This window comes from Acomys minous (assembly GCF_964271855.1).
Source record: "Acomys minous genome assembly, chromosome: 6".
NCBI classification, from domain to species: domain Eukaryota; kingdom Metazoa; phylum Chordata; class Mammalia; order Rodentia; family Muridae; genus Acomys; species Acomys minous.
This window is the reverse complement of record NC_140487.1, coordinates 122,910,483-122,934,206: the sequence shown is the minus strand read 5'-3', so window position 1 is coordinate 122,934,206 and position 23,724 is coordinate 122,910,483. Positions and strand designations below refer to the sequence as shown.

Below are 23,724 nucleotides of genomic sequence, written 5' to 3'. Positions count from 1 at the left end.
CCTGGTCTTCCTACTGTGTGCTTCCTAAATAAGCCATGTTACTATTCCTTCTAGGCTGACATGGAAAGATACTGTGTAGTGGTGGATTGGACTCAGGTAGAACACATCTGCCACCCAGGACCTACTGCCCCTAGCAATGCACCCTGGGAAGCCTGGTTAGGTTGTGCTTGAGCCAAGTGTGGAGTCTCTGGGGTTCTGGGAGTAAAAATGGGGTATCTGCTTGGGTTCAAGGCTCTAGGAAAGACCCCTCATAATCCTCGGGATCTAGTGATGCCAAGGCCCGGGGAAGTAAGACACAGAGCAGCAAAGAGGATGGAGCTGACAGCCAGCACTCCTGTGCTTAGCGTGGGCTGGCCAGAGAGCCTGGAGAGGTCTGCATAATCCATTCTCGCCCCAGGAAGCTGGATGGCTGCCAACTCTTAGAACTGAGTACATAAATCTTGCCTTCTGGTCACCCCTGAGCTCTGGGCTGCTGCCCCAGGACAACACAAAGCTCCTTGGGGGACCTGTTTTCCAGCTGTGGACCCTGCTCAGGGTCCCTGAAGTCCCTTTGCTGGTGGAAGCAGGTGTGGTCATTAAAGCACATGCAATCTCCAGGTGTACCCTCAGGCCTCAAATAAGCAGCAGAGTAGAAGTTAAGTCCATAGCAACGGGAGTTAGGGGTGAGCCAATGGGAAACCAAACCCACATACTGAATGCCAATCAAACTCAAGCACGAACTCAAAATGTGAAGGCAGCAGCAGCAGCTCTTGGTGTAATAAATATTGCAAAGCTCATTTGGTTTCTTTTTTTTTTTCCTTCTTTTTTTTTTTTCCAAGTCAAATACAACAATCAATATCCCAAAACCCTGTTTTCTGCATTCAGAATAGAGGAAGTTGATGTGAGCAGAAGACCTGCAGCCAACCAAAGACAAGACCATTTCCCACTAGCCAGCCAATCACAATCCTTTTCCAGTTTAAGCAGCCAATCGGACCTCTTCACATTTCTAAAAACCGACCTAAATAAAGCACCAGAGCTCGGAGAGCTTCCGGGGAAGCCAGATACCGAGGCGCAAATTTTTAAAAAAATAAAGAGTCAGAAATAAAAATAAAAGGTTTCCGTTGGTCAAGATTTAAAAATAAAAAGGTTTCTTCCTGCAGCCAATCACAAGTCCATCCCGTCAAGCCAATCACAAACCACCACTGGCATCTCCCCTTGATGCCAGCTCCGCTGAGTGGCTGGGGTGGGGAGGGTCGGGTGGAGGAGGGGAGCAGAGGGAGGGTTGAAGGTGATTTGCTACCATTCAACCAGCAGAGGAGCCACGCAAATCTCTTGGCCATCGGTAGCCTCCAGGGTGTTCCAAGGGGCTTTCAGCTACTGCCTCCGGTCTTCTGTCTCCGACCTGGAAAACGCCATCACCACGTCCTCTGCACCTGCAGACCAAGGGGACAGGAATTGCTGATGGCTTCTAGTGTCAGGAAAAGGCAGAAAGGCTGTGCTTACCTGAGGAGCATCCCTCCTCTATTTTCCCATGGGGCATAAAGATGCTGAGTACAGAGTGTATCAAAGGGGCCATGGATGTAATTGAGTTGGTGGGCGCTTGTCTTGTATGCAAAGCCTGCTGTGCTTAGTCCCTAACACCCCATGTCCTGTGTGATGTTACATGCCTCTTAGCTCAGTACTCAGAAGGTGAAGGCAAGGGGATCAGAGGTTCATAGTCATCCTCGGCTACACAGTGAGCTCAGGGCCAGCCTGGGGCATATAACAACCTAATAAAAACAACAGAGAAGGAAAAGAAAACCTCTTGTCTTCCTATAGGCAAGCTGGGGACATGGCAGCCATCCCACCCTGGTTCAATGCTTCAGGGGAAGGCCACATGGCTAAGAGATGAGATAGAGCTGTGCACGGTGGTGCACGCCTGTAATCCCAGCACTCAGGGAGGCAGAGGCAGGCGAATCTCTGAGTTCGAGGCCAGCCTGGTCTACAAAGTGAGTACAGGTCAGCCAAGGCTACACAGAGAGACCCTGCCTTGAAAAACACCACAAAGAGATGAGATAGCTCTTTGGTCCTGGAGCAGCTCTGCCCTGCTCATGTCCCTTGTTCCAAGGGCACCACGGAGAACTCCCTTCTCTCTTCTACAGTTTATAGACCTTGGACCCAGAGAGATTGCTCAGTGGTTAAGAGTACTTCTTGCTCTTGCAGGGCCTAGGGTAGATTAGTGTTTCCAGCTCCTTTCCTCTTCTGGCCTACATGCTGGCTCACAACCATCTGCAACTGTAGTTCTAGGGAATCTAACACACTCTTCTGACCTCCATGGGTACCACAGACAAAACACACACACACACACACACACACACACACACACACACACACACACACACACACAGGTTTCTCCAGACAGGGTTTTCTTATGTAACATCCCTGGCTGCCCTAGACTCGCTCTGTAGACCAGACTGGCCTTGAACTCACAGAGATCTGCCTGCCTCTGACTTCAGAGTACTGGGATTACAGCTGTGTGCCACTGTGCCTCATGCTTATAGTCATTTTTCAAAATTGAAACCAGATGAAATGATTTGAAAAATGCTTATTTATTATTGTTTGGGTCAGAGGCATACCAGTGTATGCGTGCTATGGTCAGATGACAATCTGTGGCTCTCGGGATCAAACTCAGGTGGACAAGCTTGGTGGCAAGCACCTTTATACACTGAGCCATCTAGCCAGTCCTCCACTAGGAATTTAAAAACTGTTCGGCTTCCCTTTGCTAGAGGCCTGTTCCGAGGAGCTTGGCCAAGCCCATTTCTAGCCTGCTGCCTGCCAGCCTTGATGGAAACGCATGATGCCCATTCCTTATGTGTTTTCTTAATGCTGAGTTTGAGATTCTAGTCCAGCCACTCATGAGTCACTCCCTTTGTCTTGTTCTCCCTAAGACAGGCTCTGGCATTTGGCCAGAAGAGGAAAGGAGCTGGAAATGCTAATCTACCCAAGCTGAGCCCTGTCCCTGTGTCTCACTACCTGTCCACCTCTCCTAAAGGATGACCCAGCATTTTGCCCTGAACAGGAACAGGCTGCCTGTGGCCTTTCTGGCCTGCTTCCCTCTTCTCCACTGGAGGCGATCTCCCTGGAAGAGACAGATGGGAACAGCAGGGAAGAGAAAAGCATCCAAGGATTGGGCTGGGTGGGGTACAACAGGGCCTCTAGCACTTGGACCAGAGTCAGCAGTGTTGACCATCCTTGTCTACACCACAGAGGAGTGCTTTCTCTACACCTTACCGCCTGGAAGAGGCAGGAGGTACCACCTCAGACGGTGCTGCAGAACACGTGACACCCGGAAATCCTGCCTTCACATCAGCATAGTGGTGCTAAGGGAACGTAATCAATCATCACCCTCCCCTCATTTCTGCCTCGAGGATCAGCATCTTTGGAAAGAAAGACAAGCCTCCAAAAGGAGCACAGATATCTGGCTATCTGGCTTCTTGCTTGAGAAGCCCTGCAGCTCCTTTCTGTGTTCTCAGAAACATTCTGTTCTCACTCCAGTCCTGGGACCAAGCACTACCACTGCAGGCAGGATTGTTGCAGCAACCAGACTCCAGGATTACATCATACCCTGCCTGGCGGCTGAGCTGGGTACCTAACAGATGCTGGTTTCTCTGAGAGCTGCCTCCGGCTTGCCTAGGCATGAGGGGGTCGAAGCAAGACTGTGCCGGGGAGGTGTCAGCAGAAGATGCTTCTGTGGTAATGAATGGTGACAACCCACTCTCTTCCTTCCTCATCTGCCTCGTGGGCTTTCTTGCAGGGACCTTGGGCCTCTGCGGAGAGCTGTAGGCACAAAAATAGCACTGGATCCCCAGGAGGGAATGGTGACTGTGCAGAGGGAATGGGCCACTAGCTCCTTAGAGAGGCTCCAATCCCCATCAGTGGGCTCCGCAGATTGCTCAGTGGTCCGTGTCCTGTGCTGTGAAGACAGTGACTATGATGGCTGGTTTTATGTCAGCCTGACACAAGCTACAGCTGTCTGAAAGGAGGGAACCTCAATTGAGAAAATGCCTCCACTAGGACGGTACTGTGGACAGGGCTGTGGGGCACTTTATTAATCAGTGATTGATGTGGGAGGGTCCAGTCTATTGTGGGTGGTGGTCCTAGGCTCTGTAAGAGAGCAGGCTGAGCCAGTCACGAGGAGCAGGATTGTGAGCAGCACCCCTCCCCCTCCATGGCTCCACATCAGCTCCTGCCTCCAGGTTCCTGCCCTCACTGCTTTTGATGATGAACAGTGATGTGGAACTGTGAGTGGACCAAGCACTTTCCTCCCAAGCTGCTTTGGGCATAGTGTTTCATGACAGCAATGGAAACCATAACTAGGATAGGGACCTTCTCAAGGTCACAAGTCACTCTGGTGAGTATGTAACAAGACACCTAGGGCAAAAGCTTTGTAAGGGGTTTACCCTCCCACACTACCAGCTGACCCCCCGCCCTCCCTGACTGGGGACCCACAGGCCTGATTTCAGAGCCTCTGCTCTGTGTGTGTGTGGGAGGGGGGGGGCTGCAGGAGTCCCCAGACATGCTGCCCATCCTGCCCCCTCTCCTGTTCTCCTGACCACCAGGACCTATCTTCCTTTGAAGCCAAATAAAGGGCAGAGCATCCTCTGACCTGTCCGGATCATTAGTGGGCCAGGTGGTCATCATTCAGTTATGGCCTGAGGATGTTGGCGCTCCGAGCCTTCTCTGCTCTGGAATTTGGATCAGCAAGCAAAAAGGATGGAGAGATGCTTAGCTTGCCATCATGGCTCCGGCCCTAAAACTCAGCTCCTGCCCTAGAAGGGGGACAGCTGACCCCTCAGGTGCTCTCGTCATTGTGCTGTAAGCAATCTATTTCATAGCCAAGGCTCTGTCACCACTGTCAGGCCGTGTGCTCAGAGTGTTTGTTCCTTGCTTCCCTGAGCAGTTGAGCTCAGACAGACAGGAGCTCCTCAGTTGCTCCTGAACGTCTTCTCCATCAAACTGAACAGTAAGGTTACTGAAAATAGACAACGCATCATACATACACACACACACACACACACACACACACACACACACAGGAACCACAGATGTGGACCTTCTATGAATATATGCAAAAATGCTTTACAAAATGCTACAAATTGCATATAGCAACATATAAGAAGAGATCCTATTTTCAGACTAAATGAGATTTATTCTAGGAATGCAAGGTTGGCTTAACATCTGAGAATCAGTTGATGTAATATGGTCTACCACTGGAATAAAGGGCAAAACCCACACAATCCCCTTAACAGACACTGACAGAGTCCAACATCCCTCATGATAGAACATGCATCAGACAGGAAACACGGAATGTATCCACCCTGATAACAGGTGTCACCATATCGCATGCTAAAGCTCATCGCAGCAAGATGGGAACAAGAAAAGGTCTGTCCGCTCTCACCATTTCTTTCTTTCTTCCTCTTCCTCCTCCTCTTATTTTTTTTCAAGACACAGTTTCTCTCTGTAGCCTTGGCTGTCCTGGACTTGCTTTGTAGACCCTGAACTGGCCCTGAACTGAGAGATCTGTCTGCCTCTGCCTCCCAGAGCGCTGGGACTACAGGTGTGAGCCATGGCGCCTGGCTTCCTCTCACCATTTCTACTCACACTGATTTCTGTTTTGCTCTGGACATTAGAGACAGGATCTCATGCCTTTGACTAATAAGCCTCCTGCCTTATCTGTTGGGGGTCGATCTGGTGCTGCTATGTATCCAAATGTTAAATACTGGCCCCCAAGATCTGGCTGCACCCCAGACGAGCACACTTTCACATACATCAAGTGATGTGTAAATTTTGCTCACCAATATTCTCTGACTGGTTGAATAAAGTTGCTGACAGCCTATAGCTGGGCTTGGGGTCAGAGAGGGACCACGGAGCAGGGGGTGGGTGGGGAGGAAGGAAGAAGAGAGGAAGACTAGGAGCACGTGGCCCTGAGGGCAGGCTGATGGAGCAGAAGCTGCTGGGAGCCATCAGATTGGCAAGTGACAGGCATTTATGTGGTGTGTGTTTGTTTGTGAGACAGGGTTTCTCTGTGTACCCCTGGCTGTTCTGGACACACTCTGTAGACCAGACTGGCTTTGAACTCATCGAGATCCACCTCTGCCTCTCAAGTGCTGGGAGTAATGGTGCACTACCATGCCTGGCCCCATTTATATATGTTTTTAAAGTAATAGGATTAGAATACCTCAGAACTGGAGCTGAGGAGATGGCTCACTGGCTAAGAACACTGGCTGCTCTTCCAGAGGACCAGAGTTCAATTCCTAGTACCCACATGGCAGCTCACAACTGTCTGTAACTCAAGCTCCACAGGATCCAACACCCTCACTCAGACATGCAGACAAAACACCAATGCTCATGAAATAAAAATAAATAAATAATTAAAAAAAAAAAGTATCTCAGAACCTGTCCAGCATAGTGCCTACAGCTTAATAATAAAATATAGTGTGTCTGTGTCATTTACTCAGGAACTAATATGGGGAAAGGTAGGGTAGATACTCCCCAATAGATAGAAGGAGTAAATGGGAGCGAACTAACCCCCCCAGGAAAATAATGTCATAATATACTTGGCTCCCTTGATGCTGTCATTTCAGGCATGTGTCTCAAGTGTTCTGAAGTTTCATTCCTGGGCAATTAAGGAAAAGCAAATAACCAAATAAATAGCATATTTATTAAAAAAAAAAAAAAGAAATTGAACTTTCTATTTGTGGATGTCATGACCTTGTAAGTAGAGAATGCTCTGCAATTTTCAGAGACCAGGTGCAGTAGCACACGCCTGTAATCCTAGCACTCTGGGAGGCAGAGGCAGGCTAAGCTCTGTGAGTTCAAAGTGAGTCCAAGGCGGCCAGGGCTACACAGAGAAACGCTGTCTCAAAAAAAAACAAAAAACAAACAACAACAACAACAACAAAAAAAACATAGGGCTGCAGAGATGGCTCAGAGGTTAAGAGCACTAACTGTTCTTCCAGAGGTCCTGAGTTCAATTCCCAGGAACCACATGGTGGCTCACAACAATCTAGAATGTGATCCGATGGCTTCTTTTGGAATGCAGGTGTACATGCAAGCAGAGTGCTTACATACATTTAATAATTTTTTTAAATCATAAATAAATAATAAATAGCCATCAGAGCTAGTGAATATGATAAAGTTGTTGGCCATAAGACCATATGCAATTCTATCTGCCTATACTAGCAATGAACAATCTAAAACTGAAATTAAGGAAATTATTTCATTGATATTATCATTCATTGATGATGCTCCAACACTTAGGAACACATTCTATTTCATTATTTATTGACTGTGTGGTGACTGTGTGTGCTATAGTCCATGTGGAATCAGAGGACAACTGCAGGTGGCCATTCTCTCCTCCACCATGTGGGGCTTGGGGCTGGAACTCAGGCTTTACAGCTTTTTGTTTTGTTTTGTTTTTCCAAGATAGACTTTCTCCATGTAGCCCTGGCTGGCCTGTGTGCTCATTCTGTGTGTGTGTACTGAGACTAAAGGTGTGCACCACCTCAGCTAGGCCTTCCACTCTTACCACTAAAATAAAAAAAACTGAGGGCTGGAGAGATGGCTTAGAGGTTAAGAGTATTGGCTGTTCTTCCAAAGGTCATGAGTTCAATTCTCAGCAACCACTTAAAAAAAATTACTCACTCACACCTCTTTCGGTGATGGATTAAATAAATCCAGGGCACAAGAAGCAAGGGGCTAGATTACCACTGAGCTACATCTCTAGCTTAACTAAGTTTTCTTGAAGACAGGGTCTCACTATGTAACCCAAGCTGGCCTCAACCTCATGATTCCTGTGTCTCTGCCTCCTGAGCGCTGGGATGACAGGCGTGCTCAGCAAGCTCCTGAGAGCAGCTCTGCATCATTCTGGGAACACAAGGCAAAGTTCCCAGGATGTGCTGCTTCCCACACAGGAACAGGAGAGGCAGGACTGAAGGGACAGAAAGTGGAGTCAGAGCCTTCCCTGTACACGCCCCACACCCTTTCTGAGGGCCATTCTGAAACTGCGCCCTGTGTCTTAACGCCCAAGCAGCTGTGCTTTGTTTCCTCATTGGTGCACATGCTCTGTGATTGGAGCTAGCCTTGTTCTCAGTCATTCAGAGCACCCGGGAAAGCCCCTTGTTCAGAAACACAAGGCAGCTGGAGCCTGGGCCAGGGCACTGTGTTATCTTTCCCAGGAGAAGGGAGACAGCGGTCTGGCTCTAGTCACCCAGAGCACCGAGGAGTGTCAAGCCTCAGGCAAAGCCTGGACCAATCTCTAGGCCACTATGAGAATGGAACTAAGGCCCAGGATTAAAAACCACCACATTGAGCTGGGCGGTGGTGGCGCACGCCTTTAATCCCAGCACTTGGAAGGCAGAAACAGGTGGATCGCTGTGAGTTTGAGGCCAGCCTGGTCTACAAAGTGAGTCTAGGACAGCCAAGGTGACACAGAGAAACCCTGTCTCGAAAAAACCTAAAAACAAAAACAAAAACAAAACAAAAAAGCCACCACATCTGCAGCCAGAAGGCCTAGGGGAATTCGACCCGTGAGCCCGAGTGCCCACTGTTCTCCTGCAGTCTCTGCTACTGTGGCTCACCCACCTAGAAAGCAGGGCTGAGGAAACAGACGCAGAGACCCGCCAGAGGGGTCAAGGACTCTACAAGAAGACCTACAGAGCCAACTAAGCTGGTCCATGGGGGCTCAGAGAGACTGAACCACCAACCAAAGAGCATAGACTGCTCTTGCGCCCCCTGCACATAGGCAGCAGATGTGCACCTTGGTCTTCATGTGGATTTCCCAGCAACTGAGGCGGGGTGGGGGGTGGGCGCCTCTCTGACTCTGAGGCCTCCCTTTGGATCCCTAACTGGGCTGCCTGGTCTGGCCTCAATGGGAGAGGATGTGCCTAGCTCTGCTGCTTAATGTGCCAGGGTGGGTTGGTACCCAGGGGGGGGACTTCCCCCTTCTGCGAGGAGAAAGAGAAGAGAAAATGAGAGGGGAGGACAGGATGGGGGGGGTGAGCTGGGAGGAGAAAATAGGGGGTGGTGCAATCAGGATGCAAAATGAATAAATAAATAAATTTTGAAAGAAAGAAGAAAGCAGGGCTGAGGCTCCATTCTGTGAACAGGGTGGGGCAGGTGCCTGCTGGTACTTCCACCCCATGCCCAATGCCAGCCCTGGCCCTTTAATGGAGCTGGTCAAGTGACTGGGGAGAGAAAAATGACAAATATGCAGAAGCATAGAAATAGGGAAGCTGGGCCCTGGTCGGGGGCGGGAGCCAGACAATGGGGTCACTGGTGTGTTTGTGAGCTGGGCATGAATTCACACCAGCAGTGTTGGAAGCCAGGCTCTGTCTCAAGCCAGCACTCACACCCAAACCAGATCATGGCAGGGACAGTGTGGTTGGAGAAAGGCTCCTAAACCCAATGAGAATCACGCTTGCTATTTTTTGTTCTAACTTAAGACAGGTTTACCATACGTAGCCCAGGCTGCCCTTGAACTTGTAAGTCTCCTGCAAGCACAAAAGACCCCACAGATCAGGATGGGCACAGCCCTCTGTGGATGGCGCTGGGGAAAAAGGGGACCCAGAAGCAGCACCAGCTACAGCTGGACACCATATGACCTAAATGCTCAAAGCCAAACCTCCATGATACCATAAGCCCTGGGTACGAGGGCCTTGGCCCTACCACCCTTAAAGTCACAGTGCCCTTAGTGTCCCAGGGCTACAGCTTCAGACATCCTGGGGTTAGGTGCCCACCATCTCCTCTACTTCTACGGAACCTTATAGCTACCTAACCAAAGTACAGGAGAGAGACCTGGGGGCTGGGGGGTTGGCTCAATTGGTAACGTGCTTGCTATGCAAACAGGAGGACATGTGTTCAGATTCCCAGCACCCACATATCTGAAACTTCACACAGATCCTTGGGGCTCACTGGCCAGCCAGTCTAGCCAACTGGTAAACTCAAGCCTATTAGAGACCCTATCTCAAAAAACTAAGGTGCAAATCTGGCAATATGGTGATTTAAATTCAATCCCTGAGGCTTGAAAAGGAGCAGGATGTGGTGTGTCCATCTGTAGTCCCAGCATGCTATATGAGAAGGAAGGAGGGACAGGAAAACTGCCCAGAAGCTGTGGGCGAGCCTGCTTAGAACGTGAAGCACAGCAGAAACTACCAGAGAGCCCTGCCTAAGCAACGCGGAGGACGACAACCCTCAAAGTTCTTCTCTAATGTACATACACACAGAGTGGCACGGACACACAGACACATACACTCACAGACACAGACACACACAGACACACACAGACATACACACACAGATACACACACAGACACACAGACACACACCATTAGCAGCCTGTTGGGGCTGGCGAGATGGCTCAGTGGTTAATACTTCTTGCTGCTGCAGAGGGCCCCAGTTTGGTTCCCAGCACCACTTGGTGGCCATTCGCCGTTCTAGATCCAGGGAGCCCCGTGGCCTCTTCTGACCAGGCATCCAAGTGGGGCACAGAGAGAGATGCATACACAATAGTCATACACATAAAATAAATCTTTTTTTTTCTTTTAAATCAGCAGTCTGAAAAGCTAACAACTTGTAATCCTAAGGCTGCAGAGACTCCAAACTCCCAAGGCTAATAGAGGGAACCTCCTTTGTAAGTCGTCACCAATGTAGGGCACTTTGATTAAGTGCTTCCAAATCTCCAGGGAGCAGCCCTGCTGAGCCTTGTGGGCTCCAGGCTCAGTGAGACACCTTCAGCACATACGGCACCGGCTCGTGCTGCAGCAAACAGCCAGGGGTCCACTGACGCCCACTCGGACTGCTCCAGTCCCCTCCCTGACTACCTGCGTTGCGTGCAGCACCTCCTGATGCCATGAGCTCATCACCCTGAGTTACCAAGTGCCTGCTATCTTACTACTTACTGCAGTGTCTCAGCTCTGGGGAATCGCCGCCTGGAAAAACAGATCCCAGAGGCCCCCCAAAGGGAAGAACTTCTGAGGGGAGTGGGGCTGCGGCTCCCCCTGCACTGGGCTTCCTTCCACATAAACCAACACCCACTGGGCAGCATGTGCTGTTTTTAGCAGCCCAAGGCTATGAGCCAGGTGTTCTATACACCTCCGCCTTGATACCCCAAAGCTCCCAGCGGATGCTTTTTACCCAAGGTAGCACAGCACCACACTTGGGTTGCTATGGGAACAGTGGGCTCTGATTCACCAAGGACTTAGCAGCAGGAGGCTCAGTGGTGCCTACTAGGCTCCAGCAGGCAGAGCTGTCATAGGTGGATTCCTAGCACAGGCCAATGGGGGGGGCGGTTAGAGGAGACAACTACAGGCCCTTCAGACAGCAGCGGCTGCTCAGTGTACTTCTGTAGCAAGACTTGCCATGTGGGACCTGGCCCGACCCTGACTGCCTGTGTGTCCCAGAGCAGTCCCTACACACTGGGCCTCTGGTTACTCTGCTTTAACACAGTAGAAACAATGTTTAGGGACAACTGTAGGGAGGGTCAAATTTGAGCTGCATTCCCTGAGGCCTCTGCATCCACTCCTACCCTCCCCCCGGCCCCACCCCCACCGAGATGCAAAACGCATGCACACACGCACAGGACCCTTACAGTTTCCTTTCCCAGGTGCTCATTCTCCTCACTTAAATTTTCCAGTGTCTCCCCAAATGTAAGCTCTTCCAGACCAGAGAAGTTGACTGTGTCACAAAGGGTGTCCTACTTAGCTTAACTGTCAACTTGACACAGCTTAGAGTCACCTCGGAAGGGAGTCTCAATTGAAGAACTGTCCAGGTCAGACTAGCCCGTGCGAGATTGTTCTTGTTGCTAATTGATGTAGGAGGGCCCAGCCCACTCTGGGAGGCATCACTCCCTGGGCAGGTGGTCTGAGAAGTAGAAAACAGCACGCATGGTCTCTGCTGTGCCTCCCTGGCTGTGAGTTCGTCCATCGGGCAGAGGTAATGCTGTGTGGAGCAGCAAGCAGGCCTGCCTTGAGGTCCTGCTTGACATCCCTCAATAATGGCTGTGTGGTCTGTCAGAGAAACAAATTCTTTCCTCTCCTAAGTTTCTTTAGGCAACAGAATAAAACTAAAGGGACAGAATATGGGAGGGGACAGGGACATGGGCCGGCCTCCTCAGGGCTCAGGGCTGATCAGGCTATCACTAAGGACCTTGCATATTCTCAAATTAGACTCGGCATCGGAATCACCTGGAAGTGTCTCCTTGTTGTTCCTTGTTTTGTTCCTTCTACCTCACCCCCAAGACCTCCAAGACAGTTTTGAATCTTGCCCCAGGGTGGCCTGGAATGCCCAAACTCAGGTGACCTTACTACCTCAGCTTTCACAGGAGCTAGACAGCAGACCGACTTCATCATATCCAGCTATGATGAAGACGCAGCGTCCTAGGTACCTGGCAGTCACTATGGTTCACTGAGTCAAGGTAAGGGCCCAGGAGCCGGTACTTTCATAGGGTCCCTCTGTGTAGCACAGGCTGGCATCAGTTCCTGAGTGCTAGGCTTGCAGGTGTGCAACACCATGCTCTGCTTCGTTTAAAAGGCAGATGATCAGGTTCTCCTGGCAGGTACCATGATTCACTGGGGCTGAGGAAGGGCCTGGAGCCTGCATTCTAGCTTCCTGGGTGGCCCCACTCCCAGTCAGCCACATAGGGGAACCTGTACATGCACAGCTCTTCTGCATTGGTATACGTGCCCTATCATCTGTCCTTCTAGGAGACCCCAGGATGGGCTTATAGTAATGAGAGGCTGGAGCTGTCCAACTGCTAGACAGAGTGGCCCTCAGTTCCCCTCCCAGGACAGGGACCAGCCTATTGGGAAGTCAGAGTCACACCAGGGACTTTAATGCCTTCCAAGCATTTGCTCTCAGCTTTGGAGAACAGAACCAGCAGTCTGGGTTACAGCGGCCCTTCAGACACAGAACTGGAAAGTGAAGGAGCAGCCTGCCTGGGTCTCGGCACATTCTTTACTCTTCCTAGGGCTGCTGTTTCTTTCTTTCTGTCTTTTGTTTTGTTTTCTTTTGTTTCAGAGACAGGGTTTCCCTGTGTAGCCTTGGCTGTCCTAGACTTGCTTTGTAGACCAGGCTGGCCTAGAACTCACAGCAATCCACCTGCCTCTGCCTCCCAAGTAAGGGTGCCTTTTCTTTCTCAGTGACAGGAGGTATGAGCCAGATCCCCACAGATTGCTGTGCCATCATGTGACTTCTGGCTCAACTTTGTTACTGGGTTACCGGTAATTCTCACAGAAGTGTTGATTAAAGTTAAGAGGCTGAGCTTCCTGTCCCACAGCGAATCCTTCCTGGACTGACTTTAATTTCAGTACTGACTGTTTTCACCTGGGGCCTCTGGAAGGAGCCAGGCATGGGGAGAGAAGATCCAGAAACCACAGAGGAGGGTCTACACAGCGAGGGAGGGAGGGAGACGCTGCTGCACATGGTAAGCAGCCACCCAGGACTGCTCAGCCTCTAGGAGGCTTTGGTCTAAGCACGCCCAGCTGCCCTGGGCCTGTCTGTGTGTGACGTGAACAAAGCACAGACCCTTTCCCTACAGATTCCTGACACTGTAACAACAGATTGGCATGGGGCTTGGAGAGCCAGAGCCAGAGCCAGCTGACCCTGGAAGGGGTGTGGGAGGGCACATGAAGGAAAAGAAAGAACACATAAATGTTGGTGGGGGAGGATTCCACAGGACTGAACTCACTGGGTGAAAAAACGGAGAAGCTCATGCCGCCATGCCTGGCCTCAGGGCTCTCTGAGGGTCAAGTGGAGCAACTGCAGAACTGGGTCACTTCCAAGGGCCTAGTTCCTGCTGTTTTCCCCATATCGTTACTATTGTAATAAGTTTTCAGCTTAACCATGAGATCAAGGAAACTACTTTAGGCTTTCCAGTAACACCCTGAACCACGTGGCTCTCTTTCTGCAGGGGAAAGCCAGCAGGCCTGAGAAAGCCTAGTCCTTTCCTTGGACTAAGTGGACTCTAACAATGGCTATGACTGGACAGGCCCAGGGAGCCAATGTGACAACCAGTAGCTCTCAAAGGCAGACCAGGCATGTCCCTCTGAATTCCCTAGGTAGAGAAAGGGCCTCGTCAGCCCTGGGACCCTGGACCCATCAAAGGCATAGCACAAGAGTGACAATTCTGGCAGGTACGGTGGCAATCGGGGAATCCCAGTACTTGAGAGGCTGAAGCAAATCACAAGTTCAACATGGGCTACATATCCCCAAAACCAAACCAGGCCATATAAAAGCATCCCTAAGAGGCTGGAAAGATGGCTCAGGTCAGGGCTTAAGCTGCTCTTCTAGAGGACCAAGGTTCACATCCCAGCACCCATATGGGCAGCTCAACTGTCTATAGCTCCAGTTCCAAGAGATCAGACGCCCTCTTCTTACCTCTGAAGGAATCAGGCAGGCATGTGGTGCATTAACATATATGCAGGCAAAACACCCATAAATAAGAACAACAATGAAACCCTCCATACACTCTGGGTGGGAGCTAGAGAGATGGCTCAGCAGTTAAGAGCACCCATGTGGTCAAGGTCCTTACAGAGGACCCAAGTTCAATTCCCAGGGCCCATGTTGGGTGAGTCCAGCTCAAGGGATTCCAAACTCCCTTTCATGCATATATATACACAGATATGTACACATACTGTCCACATACCACACATATTCATGTAATAGAGAAATAAATAAATCTTAAGCAAAACAAAACAAAACTCAGGGGCCAGCAAGGTGGTTCAGTGGGTTAAGGCAGATGCAGGCCAAGCCTGACACGTGGTGTCCATCTCTGGACACACAGGGTGGGGAGAACCAACGCCCACAAGTTGTCCTCTGACCTCTACACACACACCATGACATGTGTGCATGCACACACACACTAGGTTAAATTTTTAAAACTTAAAGCAACAACAACTGTGCAGGCAACTTGGCTACAGTGTGACCTTTGCAAACCAGAGGCTGGAATCCCTGGTACTCACTAGGTGCCCTGTACCATGTGTAGCACTAGGGCACGAAGAGCCCAGAGTAGGACACTCAAAGGCACCTGCGGGTGCAGGGGCCAGAAGAGCAAGTGAGCAGAGAGAGCCCCCAATCCCCTTCATCCCTTCCGTGACACCATGCAACCATTTCAGTGATACCTGGTCCTCAGGTAATATGCTGTCTGCTTAAAAAGAAAACGTGAAGAGCTGGGGGTGCATAGCTTAGTAGAGTGCTTGCGTAGCATGAGTGAGGAAGGCAGGCAGGCAGGCAACAAGAAAAGCCCACTATGGCCTGTAAGTCATCCATAAGTCCACCTTAACATAAATGATAAAGTGGTACAGAGGATGCTGGTCACCATCTGTCATATCTGGAACCCACGCTGGCTGACTATGGTTCTGAGCTGCCTCTCTCACCGGGCTCAAATGGCGCTCACTGGAAGGAACACTTGTATATTACTTTGCAAGGAACTTGGCACAGAGAAGGAGCCTAATGAAGCTTGCCAGGATGATGAGTAACAGTAGAACTGAGCGCCAGCAGGAAGAGACTGGTCAGTAACAGGACAGACAGATGCTGCACAGTATACAATGGCCAAAACTTATTTTTTTGAAAATTGTTAAAGAGCTCAATGAAACTGCCTGAAGATAGATAGATAGATAGATAGATAGATAGATAGATAGATACATACATACATACATACATACATACATACATACGAATATCAAAGTATTTATGCTGTGCAGTCTGGTAGAAGTAGTTGCCTACCTTATAAAAGCTGCCAAATATGAAGAAGGGGAATCAGAGTCTATAGCTCTATAGTGGGATCCAATCCTCTAAGCGCATGTTTCCCATTTCCTACAGTGACCGTGTATCACTTCCAAGCCAGAAGAGACAGTCAATACACATTCTGTGGGATAGCACCAATGCGAAGGGGATGCTCAGCATTCTGTGGCCTACTTCAGGAAACTGCAGCTCCAACCCCTACACTCCGCATCCCCTACGTCTGCAGCTGGCCTCTCTCAGAAAGGCCAACTTCCCAGAGAAGCACTGATTTCCTTTGATTCAGAGTCCTGCCTGGCTGTTAAATCTGCTTGGCCATCTTTGGGGACCAAGACAGTACTCACAGAATTCCCTGCCTCTCTGACTCCTACCCGAGAGCCCGCTTGATCACTACACTCAACCGTATTCACCAACAGCCACACAGATGCCCACCTAGAAGGAAGCCTCAGTCTCAAGCCCAAGGACCCCAGTATCTGGTCAACTGAGGGCCTAGGCTAAGCTGCAGCAGGTAGGGTTGAGGCTGAGTGACTGCAGCCTGCCAGGGCAGCGGCAGAGAGAGAGGAGAACACAACAGTCTAGGACTAAAGCCGGCCCTGGCTACTAAGGTGTGAGTGAGGGTGTGGTGCAGGGGGGCAGGAGGCATGAGGGACTCACTCTTCTGAGTGCTGACTTCTTCTGAGCCTTCAAAAGTCACTCTGCCCACAAGAGTGGAGAGTAGACCAGGGGACTAATACCAATCAAAATCCTAGTTAGGAGTTGGGGCAGTGGTGGCACACGCAGTTAATCCCAGCACTCAGGAGGCAGAGGCAGGGGGATTCTATGAGTTCGAGGCTAGCCTGGTCTACAGAGCAAGTTCTAGGACAGCCAGAGCTACAAAGAGAAACCCTGTCTTGAAAACAACAACAGAAAGATGTTAGGACATTTCTGTAAAAATTGAGTTAAAAGGGGGCTGGAGAGATGGCTGGGCAGTTAAGAGCACTTGCTGTTCTTGTAGAGGACCTGGGATGTGATTCCCAGCACTCATATTGCGGCTCACAACCATCCATAACTCCCGTAGCATCTGGTGCCTTCTGCTAGCCTCTGCAGGTACCAGGCACACTGACATACATAAGGGAACATTAAGGCAAGAAGACTAAAGGCCTTAGGGGCACCTGCAATGCTGGGGAATGAGGTGAGGTCTTGTCCTGCTCCCACACCTGGTGAGGACACAGGTGAAGAAACGAATGTGGAATGGAGGGGCCCAGCTGGCCCTGCTGAGCATACAGGGCAGGGCTGTGCCAAGACACAGGAGGAAGCTCTGGGGGTGAGAGAGGTGTCTGGGCTGAGGGCATATTTGGAGGGCGTTGATCTGAGGTCTGTGGAAATCATGTGAAAGAGGGTAGAGACGGAAGGGGAAAGGGAAAGCACTGAATCTAGAGGCTCCAACACACTGGAGAGGACGGAGGGAGGGGAGCACTAAGGATGAAGAAGAGGAAGGAGGCAGTCATAGTGATCTCGGCTTAACAGAAAATCAGGCAAGCTGAGAACTGGGAGGGACACTGTTCAGCTCTGGGAGGCCACTGACTGGGTCCCTGCTGGAACCATATGGTTAGCCAGCCCTTACAGTGCAGTCCTCTGCCCCAGCTTCTTTTCCAGCATCTCTGTGCTCTATAAACACAACTAGACTGTGAAGGGTGAAGGACCACTCAGGTACCAGGCTCCTCTAGCCCCAGTGTGGTGAGTGCTGGCCTGAGGCTGGGTCTGCCTCAGGCCCTCTGTGGAGAAGGACAGTTCAAAGGAAGCTGCTTAAGTCTCCCTTTCAGGGAACCCTAGGGTAGAGCTCTGCCATCTGCTGAGCGACAGAGCCACCTAGTGGACACAAGGTGCCAGATCCCTCACTCTCCTAGCTCCTAGCCCTTTCTTTGTCCATGCTTCGTTCACCTAGGCAGAGACACCTGGCATTTGGTGTATAAGCTGAGGTTGGCTCCTCTGGCAATGGAGAAGGTGGTGAGCTAGAATTTTACTGGAGACCCACTCAGTCTCACAGCACAGACAGAAGCATAAACTCCTAACCTAGACCACACACTGGATTGGGGTTCTTTTTTGGGAGGGGGTTCGAGACAGGGTTTCTCTGTGTAGCCTTGGCTGTCCTGGACTCACTTTGTAGACCAGGCTGTCCTGGACTCACTTTGTAGACCAGGCTGGCCTCGAACTCACATCGATCCTGCTGCCTCTGCCTCCCAAGTGCTGGAATTAAAGGTGTGCTACCATGCCTGGCTCAGACTAGGATTCTATGAATATGTTTTTGTATGTGGTTTATTTGTAACATAAGGAAAATCAAAGGCTTGAGACAGTCTTCCATGTTTGTGTGCCTCCTAGCTCCAGTTCATAGTCCTTGGAATCCCCACGCTTCCTGAAGCAGCCTCTGGTCTGGGTCTGGTGACTACCAGAGATAAGGGGCAGCGGCAGCACAGGCAGCACACACCCTCCTCATCCTTCCCCAGGGATGGTTCTCCCCCAATCCAGGAAGCCTACACCATGGCAAAGAAAAACAGCATCTACGGATGCCACACACCAAGAGGCCCCAGATTTCTGAGTGTCTATGGGTGGCCACACCCACCTGCCCATGGCTACATCAGCAGTTTCAGAGCCCAGGCACAGTGAGGCCACTGTAGTCACCACCCTTTTTTGTTTGTTTGTTTTTCAAGACAGGGTTTCTCTGTGTAGCCTGGACTCGCTCTGTAGACTAGGCTGGCCTCGAACTCACAAAGATCCACCTGCCTCTGCCTCCTGAGTGCCACCACCGCCTGGCTAGTCACCTCCTTTTTTCAAGACAGTCTCACGCAGCCCAGACCAACCTCACAGTCACTAGGTCGTCAAGAATGACTTGCTGATTGATCGTCCCGCCTATACTTCCCAAGTGGGATCACAGGGGGTGCTGGGGACTGCACAGGGTTTCACGGATGCCAGGCAAGCACTTTACCAATTAAGCCACATCCTCAGACTTAACTGTGACTTTCTTAAACAACTTAACAGACTACATTTGCACTCTCAATTGTTGGTTCAGCGAGGCGGTTTTCAAATGTATGGATACATATACTTGTTATATGCATGAGCTAGAGACTCATGTATCCTGCTGGTCTTGAACTCTAATTTACAAATGTACTTCAGCATGTCCAGCAAGCTAAATATAACTTTTATTTCATTTATTTTCTATTATTGTATGTAATAAATAGTAACTTTAAAAAGATTTATTTCATTCTTTTTAAATTATGTGTATGTGTGGGTCTGTGGATGTGAGTACAGGTGCCTATGGAAGCCAGAGGTGTTAGATTGCACTGCACTGGAGTCACAGGTAGTCATGAGTTGCCTGATATGGGTGTTGGAAATTGAACCCAGGCCTTCTGCAAAAACAATACTTGCTCTTAAATGCTGAGCCATATCTCTGGCCAACATATATATAACTTCTTAAAGGCAGGGGGCTATACCTCAATAGTAGAGTGCCTATGTAGCTTGTCCAAAGCCCTGGGTTTGGTCTCTAGAACCACCACCAGATTTTTCACTTCTTACAAAAGAACGCATGGACAACATAAGAAATATTTTATAAAACCCACTAACTTGGAAAGTAAAAGTTCATTATGAAAACTTATAACCAATCCCTTTGTTCTACCAAGGGTGCAGTCCTGTGGTAGCAGAGTCTGGTTTGCATGACGCTCCAGGACTGATCTTCAACACCACGTAAGCCATTTTTCCCTACTAACAGCCTAGTAAGTACCCGATCAGCTGTTCTATACACACATGACTGAATGTAGGCGGCAGGGGACATGTGCTGGGTGTCGCCTCTTCTACATGCTGCTACGGCTCCTTACTCTGCTAGTATGGGCACTCCACATTTGCAGGAAGAATCACACTCAATGACTCAGGATAATGTGGACAGGAAAGGACATCCCTAGGAATCCAAAGTCTGAAGTTTTCAGGTGGACCTAGCTTAGGGGCTGGGGGGAGCCCAGAGCAGCCACGGGGAAGAAAAGGAGTCCTCCAAGCGTAGTGGGAAAGTCAGGAAGACGGGAAACACATGTGGCTGGCTGTCATGCAGCACACTTAAGCAGGCATGCCTGGACAGGCTGAGTACAATACGTGCATGGTCTCCAATTTTTCTCTGACGTACCTGAGGCTCCCTGGAAGGTTTCTGCTGAGCTGGCTGGGCCATGTCAAGCACCAGTGCTGGGAAAGCAGCCCGTCTCACGGCTGAGTCCACAACACACAAGACAACAAGGGTGACAGCCCAGTGTGCTGAACCTGTTTCCCTCCACAGCAGCCTCAGCACAGAACGCTCTACTCTGGTGGCTGCCCCTGCCTGGACATGCCATGGACCACTAAAGTGTTGTACTTTGTTTTTTCAGACAAGGTTTCTCTGTGTAGCTCTGGCTCTCCTGGAGCTCGCTCTGTGGACCAGGCTGGTCTCCTGAGTGCTGGAATTAAAGGTGTGCCTCACCACCACCTGGTCACTAGACTATCTTATAGCTCCAAATCCCATTGAGTCATGACAAGACTAACAGAAACGGAGTGCAGGAGCTGCTGCTTACACTGCGGTGGTGCAGTGTCATGTTGAGCCTTCAGAGAGGACGGGCCTGCACAGACAGCAAGGGGACGCGGAGCCGCCCAGCAGCCTTGCCTGTGAGGAGTGGAGTTGACTCCTGGGCCCCTCGGTATGGTCAAGGGCAATGACTTACTGCTTCCAAAACCCTGCCTGCTAACCAGAAGTAGTATAAGCGACAGTTGTGAACTCCACGTGCTATCAGTCCTCAGCACAGGCCGGGTACAGTCAACGCTCGCGTGGGACTTTTGACTATGAGGATCCTCAGGACTCCTCTGGGCATAAGGCGACAGCAATCTTTCTGAGCCACCCCTTCCAGTCACTGCACAGTTGTACCCCACAGGGACAGTCCCCTCAGAACACACTGAGCAGTTTGCTGTCCCTGAACTACGTGCTGAGTGGACAGGGGTCAGGGTCAGGGTTACAGAACGCAGTAATCAGCCCCTCTCCAGTTACACCAGGCCCCAGACACTCTACCTCCTCCTTCCTCCAGGCCTAGAAAGGGAAACCACCTGCCTTGCTGGATCCCGGACTCCCACCCGAGGGAGGAGGTGGGACCGGACAGGCTATGCGTGGATGGGAGGGAACAATGGCCTCGTTCTCTTCCCTAACCTCCCAGATCACCCATTCATCTTTGTAAAGAACCATTGCTTAGTGCCCAGAGAGGGCTTGGCTGGTGCCTTGTCTCACCCTGGTCGATGGAGTGCTGCGGCAGCTGGCTGAGCTGGCTGCTGACTACCCCCGCGTAGGTGCGCAGGAACTCTTCCTCGCTGGCGGTCAGCTGCAGGGTAAGAGGACGGTAGTGAGAGAAGCACCCTAGAAGTCCCCAGAGGCCCCTTGCCCGATGCCGTGACTGCCTCCCCTCTTGCTCCTTCCTGGTGTCTGACCTCTTTAGTGTCACCATCATAGCCTGCTTCCACCCTGAAAACCAGGTCCCTGAAGTTCACATGCCTTGCTACTCACTTTGTACCTAAATCAGTGTCTACTCTGACATAGGGCAGGTAAGAAGATCAGGCCCTGGCCAGACACCAGTGGCTGATCAGCAATCCCAAATCCTTCCCTTTCTTTTTTCAAAAGATACCCCTGTACTTGCTTGTCTACTGCTGCCCTCAGTGGTCACCTTGCCCAGCTGCCCCTCATCTGCCCAGGAGAGAAGGCTCTCTGAGGTCACAGAGGGCCAGAAAGGAAGGTCAAGTCCCCATCATCGTGCCTGGCTCAAAATGCTCTGTGCTCACAGCGCCTGACCTGGCAACAGAGCCAATCCACAAGCCCCACAGCCCTCCCCCCCTTACCCCCACCCCCCCACCCCCGGTCTTGGAGAGTCAGCAGGGAGCTGCGGCTGCCCCTTCCTTCTTCAGGGCAGCAGGTACCCTGCCGCTTGGCACCCGAAAGGCCACTCACTCACGTTTGAGCCCATCTTCCTGAGCATGAGCAGCACGCGGACCTTCTGCTGAATGTACATCTCCTCCGGACTCTTCCCGGCAGCTCCCTCGCGGTTCATCCCCCTGGCCCAGCTCTGGGGACACTGCGAGGAGACAGGGAGCATTACAGGGAGAACGGCAGGGTGAGATACACCTGTAGGTGATGCACTCTTTTCTCAAGTAGTCCCTCCCCAGTAGGGACCTCGTGTCTGACAGCAAAAGAAAGGCTGAGGAGGAGGTGGCGGGTCCTCAGTACCTCTTGACTTGAGGCCCAGGCAGCACGGCTGAGGACCTCTCATTCCAGACCAGAGGCTGCAGGGACAGCCAAGGTTCGGAGCCACAAGAGAGATGAGCAATGAAGCCCCAAGAGTTCTAGGCTTTCAGCACAAGAGACATGCACAAGAAGTAAAAGGGTTTGATCCAAGGTGGCTAGTGAGGCCTCTGGCTCAAGAAACAGCCCACTGACAGCTCCCAAGGCAGGGACAGCCCCGTGCAAAGCCTCTACTGAACTCAGGATGCCAGCTCCTGGGCAAAAGCACTGAGGAGCCCCTCTACAGGGGTGTCTGTTCAGGGCTATGGAGCAGAGAACCGGTAGAGTGGCCGTCACCACCCTCACCCGCCCACCCCACCTGCTAAGCAGCTCCTGAAGGCAGCTGTGAAGGCCAGTAGTTGTGTCCAGGTGTCTCTGGCCTGAGCACCAGCCAGCCAGCCCCAGAGAGAGAAGCCCAGAGCCTCCTCCAGGAGCTGGGGGAGAGGAGGCAGGATCTAGGGGTTTGGGTTACACACTTGAACTCTTGGACAAGTCAGAAATAACGCAGCAGCTGGTGGGGTGGAGCCTCAGCAGCCCTGCTACCAAGGAGCTGCACTCGGGGAATGAGGGGACGCTCCTCACACCGTCAACTCTCTGTGGCCCACGCGTCCTGGACAGAAACATGTGGACAAGGCAATGCTCCATGCCAAGGGCGTACCCGAGAATGCGCCAGAGCCTGGGTAACAGCTCTCAGTATCTACTCGTCAGCTGCTCAAAGGCCTAATGGGGCCCTCGCCCTGAGAGCCCACACAGCAGGTTGACAACCTGGCCAGCTGGGGCTGACATCATGCTATGTGCTTGCCACAGCACAGAACTCCTTCCAGAGTCACTGGATCCACCCTCGGAGTCCTAGAATCCAGACTCCTTTCCTCTGTGATCCACTCCCTTCCAACTCATCCTGGGCTCAAAAAAGGGACAAAGTGTGCCGGGCGTGGTGGTGCACACCTTTAATCCCAGCGCTTAGGAGGCAGAGGCAGGTGGATTGCAGGTTTGAAGCCAACCTGGTCTACAAAGTGAGTCTAGGACAGCCAGGATACACAGAAAAACCCTGACTCGGAAAAAAGGAGAGGGGTGGGGGTGGGGAGGGGGTGAGAGGGAGAGAGAGAGAGATGGGGGCCAAAGTAATCACTAGGGGCTAGGAAAAGGCACACTGGCCTCAAGCATAGTCCCCAGGGCACACAGCAGCCTGTGGATGATCCTCACTTGCACCAGAACTCAGCAGGAAAGCAAGGTCCTAGGGTAGCTCTCCTTCATTTGACCCTCTACTTTACACAGCAGCACTGATGTGTGTGGGACAGACTGCACATGGCTTCATGGTGACCCCTGCCTGGACCCTGAGTGTGGATGCTGTGGCCTACATCTCCTTCCCAATACTTTCGTCTGGACTACCATATGGCCTTGGCCTCGTGGCCCACCCACTTTCACTGTCCTCTTCCCTACAATCCACACAGATCAGGAGAGATGACACCGTCTACAGCCTGGTCCTACCTGAAAATATATTTCCTAGTGCTGGCCGGTACCAGCAAGGCCCAGTGTAATCAGCCCGCTTTGTCCACAGCCCAGCTCTCCCTACTCCTTTCTGGTCAGCTCTGCACTGGCTATCCAGCCCCTGGGCACAGAACTGGCTTCCTCTCAGCCTGAAGGTAAGTTTCCAGGGGAGCCAG

The 23,724-nt window shown here is 51.2% G+C and overlaps 1 protein-coding gene across 3 annotated transcripts in view; it reads right to left on the bottom strand.

Moving 5' to 3' along the window:
- Positions 1 to 1,094: 1,094 nt before the first annotated feature.
- Positions 1,095 to 23,724, bottom strand: part of CTNNBIP1 (catenin beta interacting protein 1) — a 49,947-nt gene continuing 27,317 nt past the window's right edge. For all 3 annotated transcript variants that reach the window (XM_084786766.1, XM_084786765.1, XM_084786767.1), the window contains exons 2-4: positions 21,735 to 21,854; positions 21,020 to 21,110; positions 1,095 to 1,412 (exon numbers count right to left, since the gene is read on the bottom strand). In XM_084786766.1, coding sequence (XP_084642892.1) covers positions 1,354 to 1,412; positions 21,020 to 21,110; positions 21,735 to 21,830 — 246 coding nt within the window. In that variant the 5' untranslated portion in view covers positions 21,831 to 21,854 and the 3' untranslated portion in view covers positions 1,095 to 1,353. The remainder of the gene's footprint in view (positions 1,413 to 21,019; positions 21,111 to 21,734; positions 21,855 to 23,724) is intronic.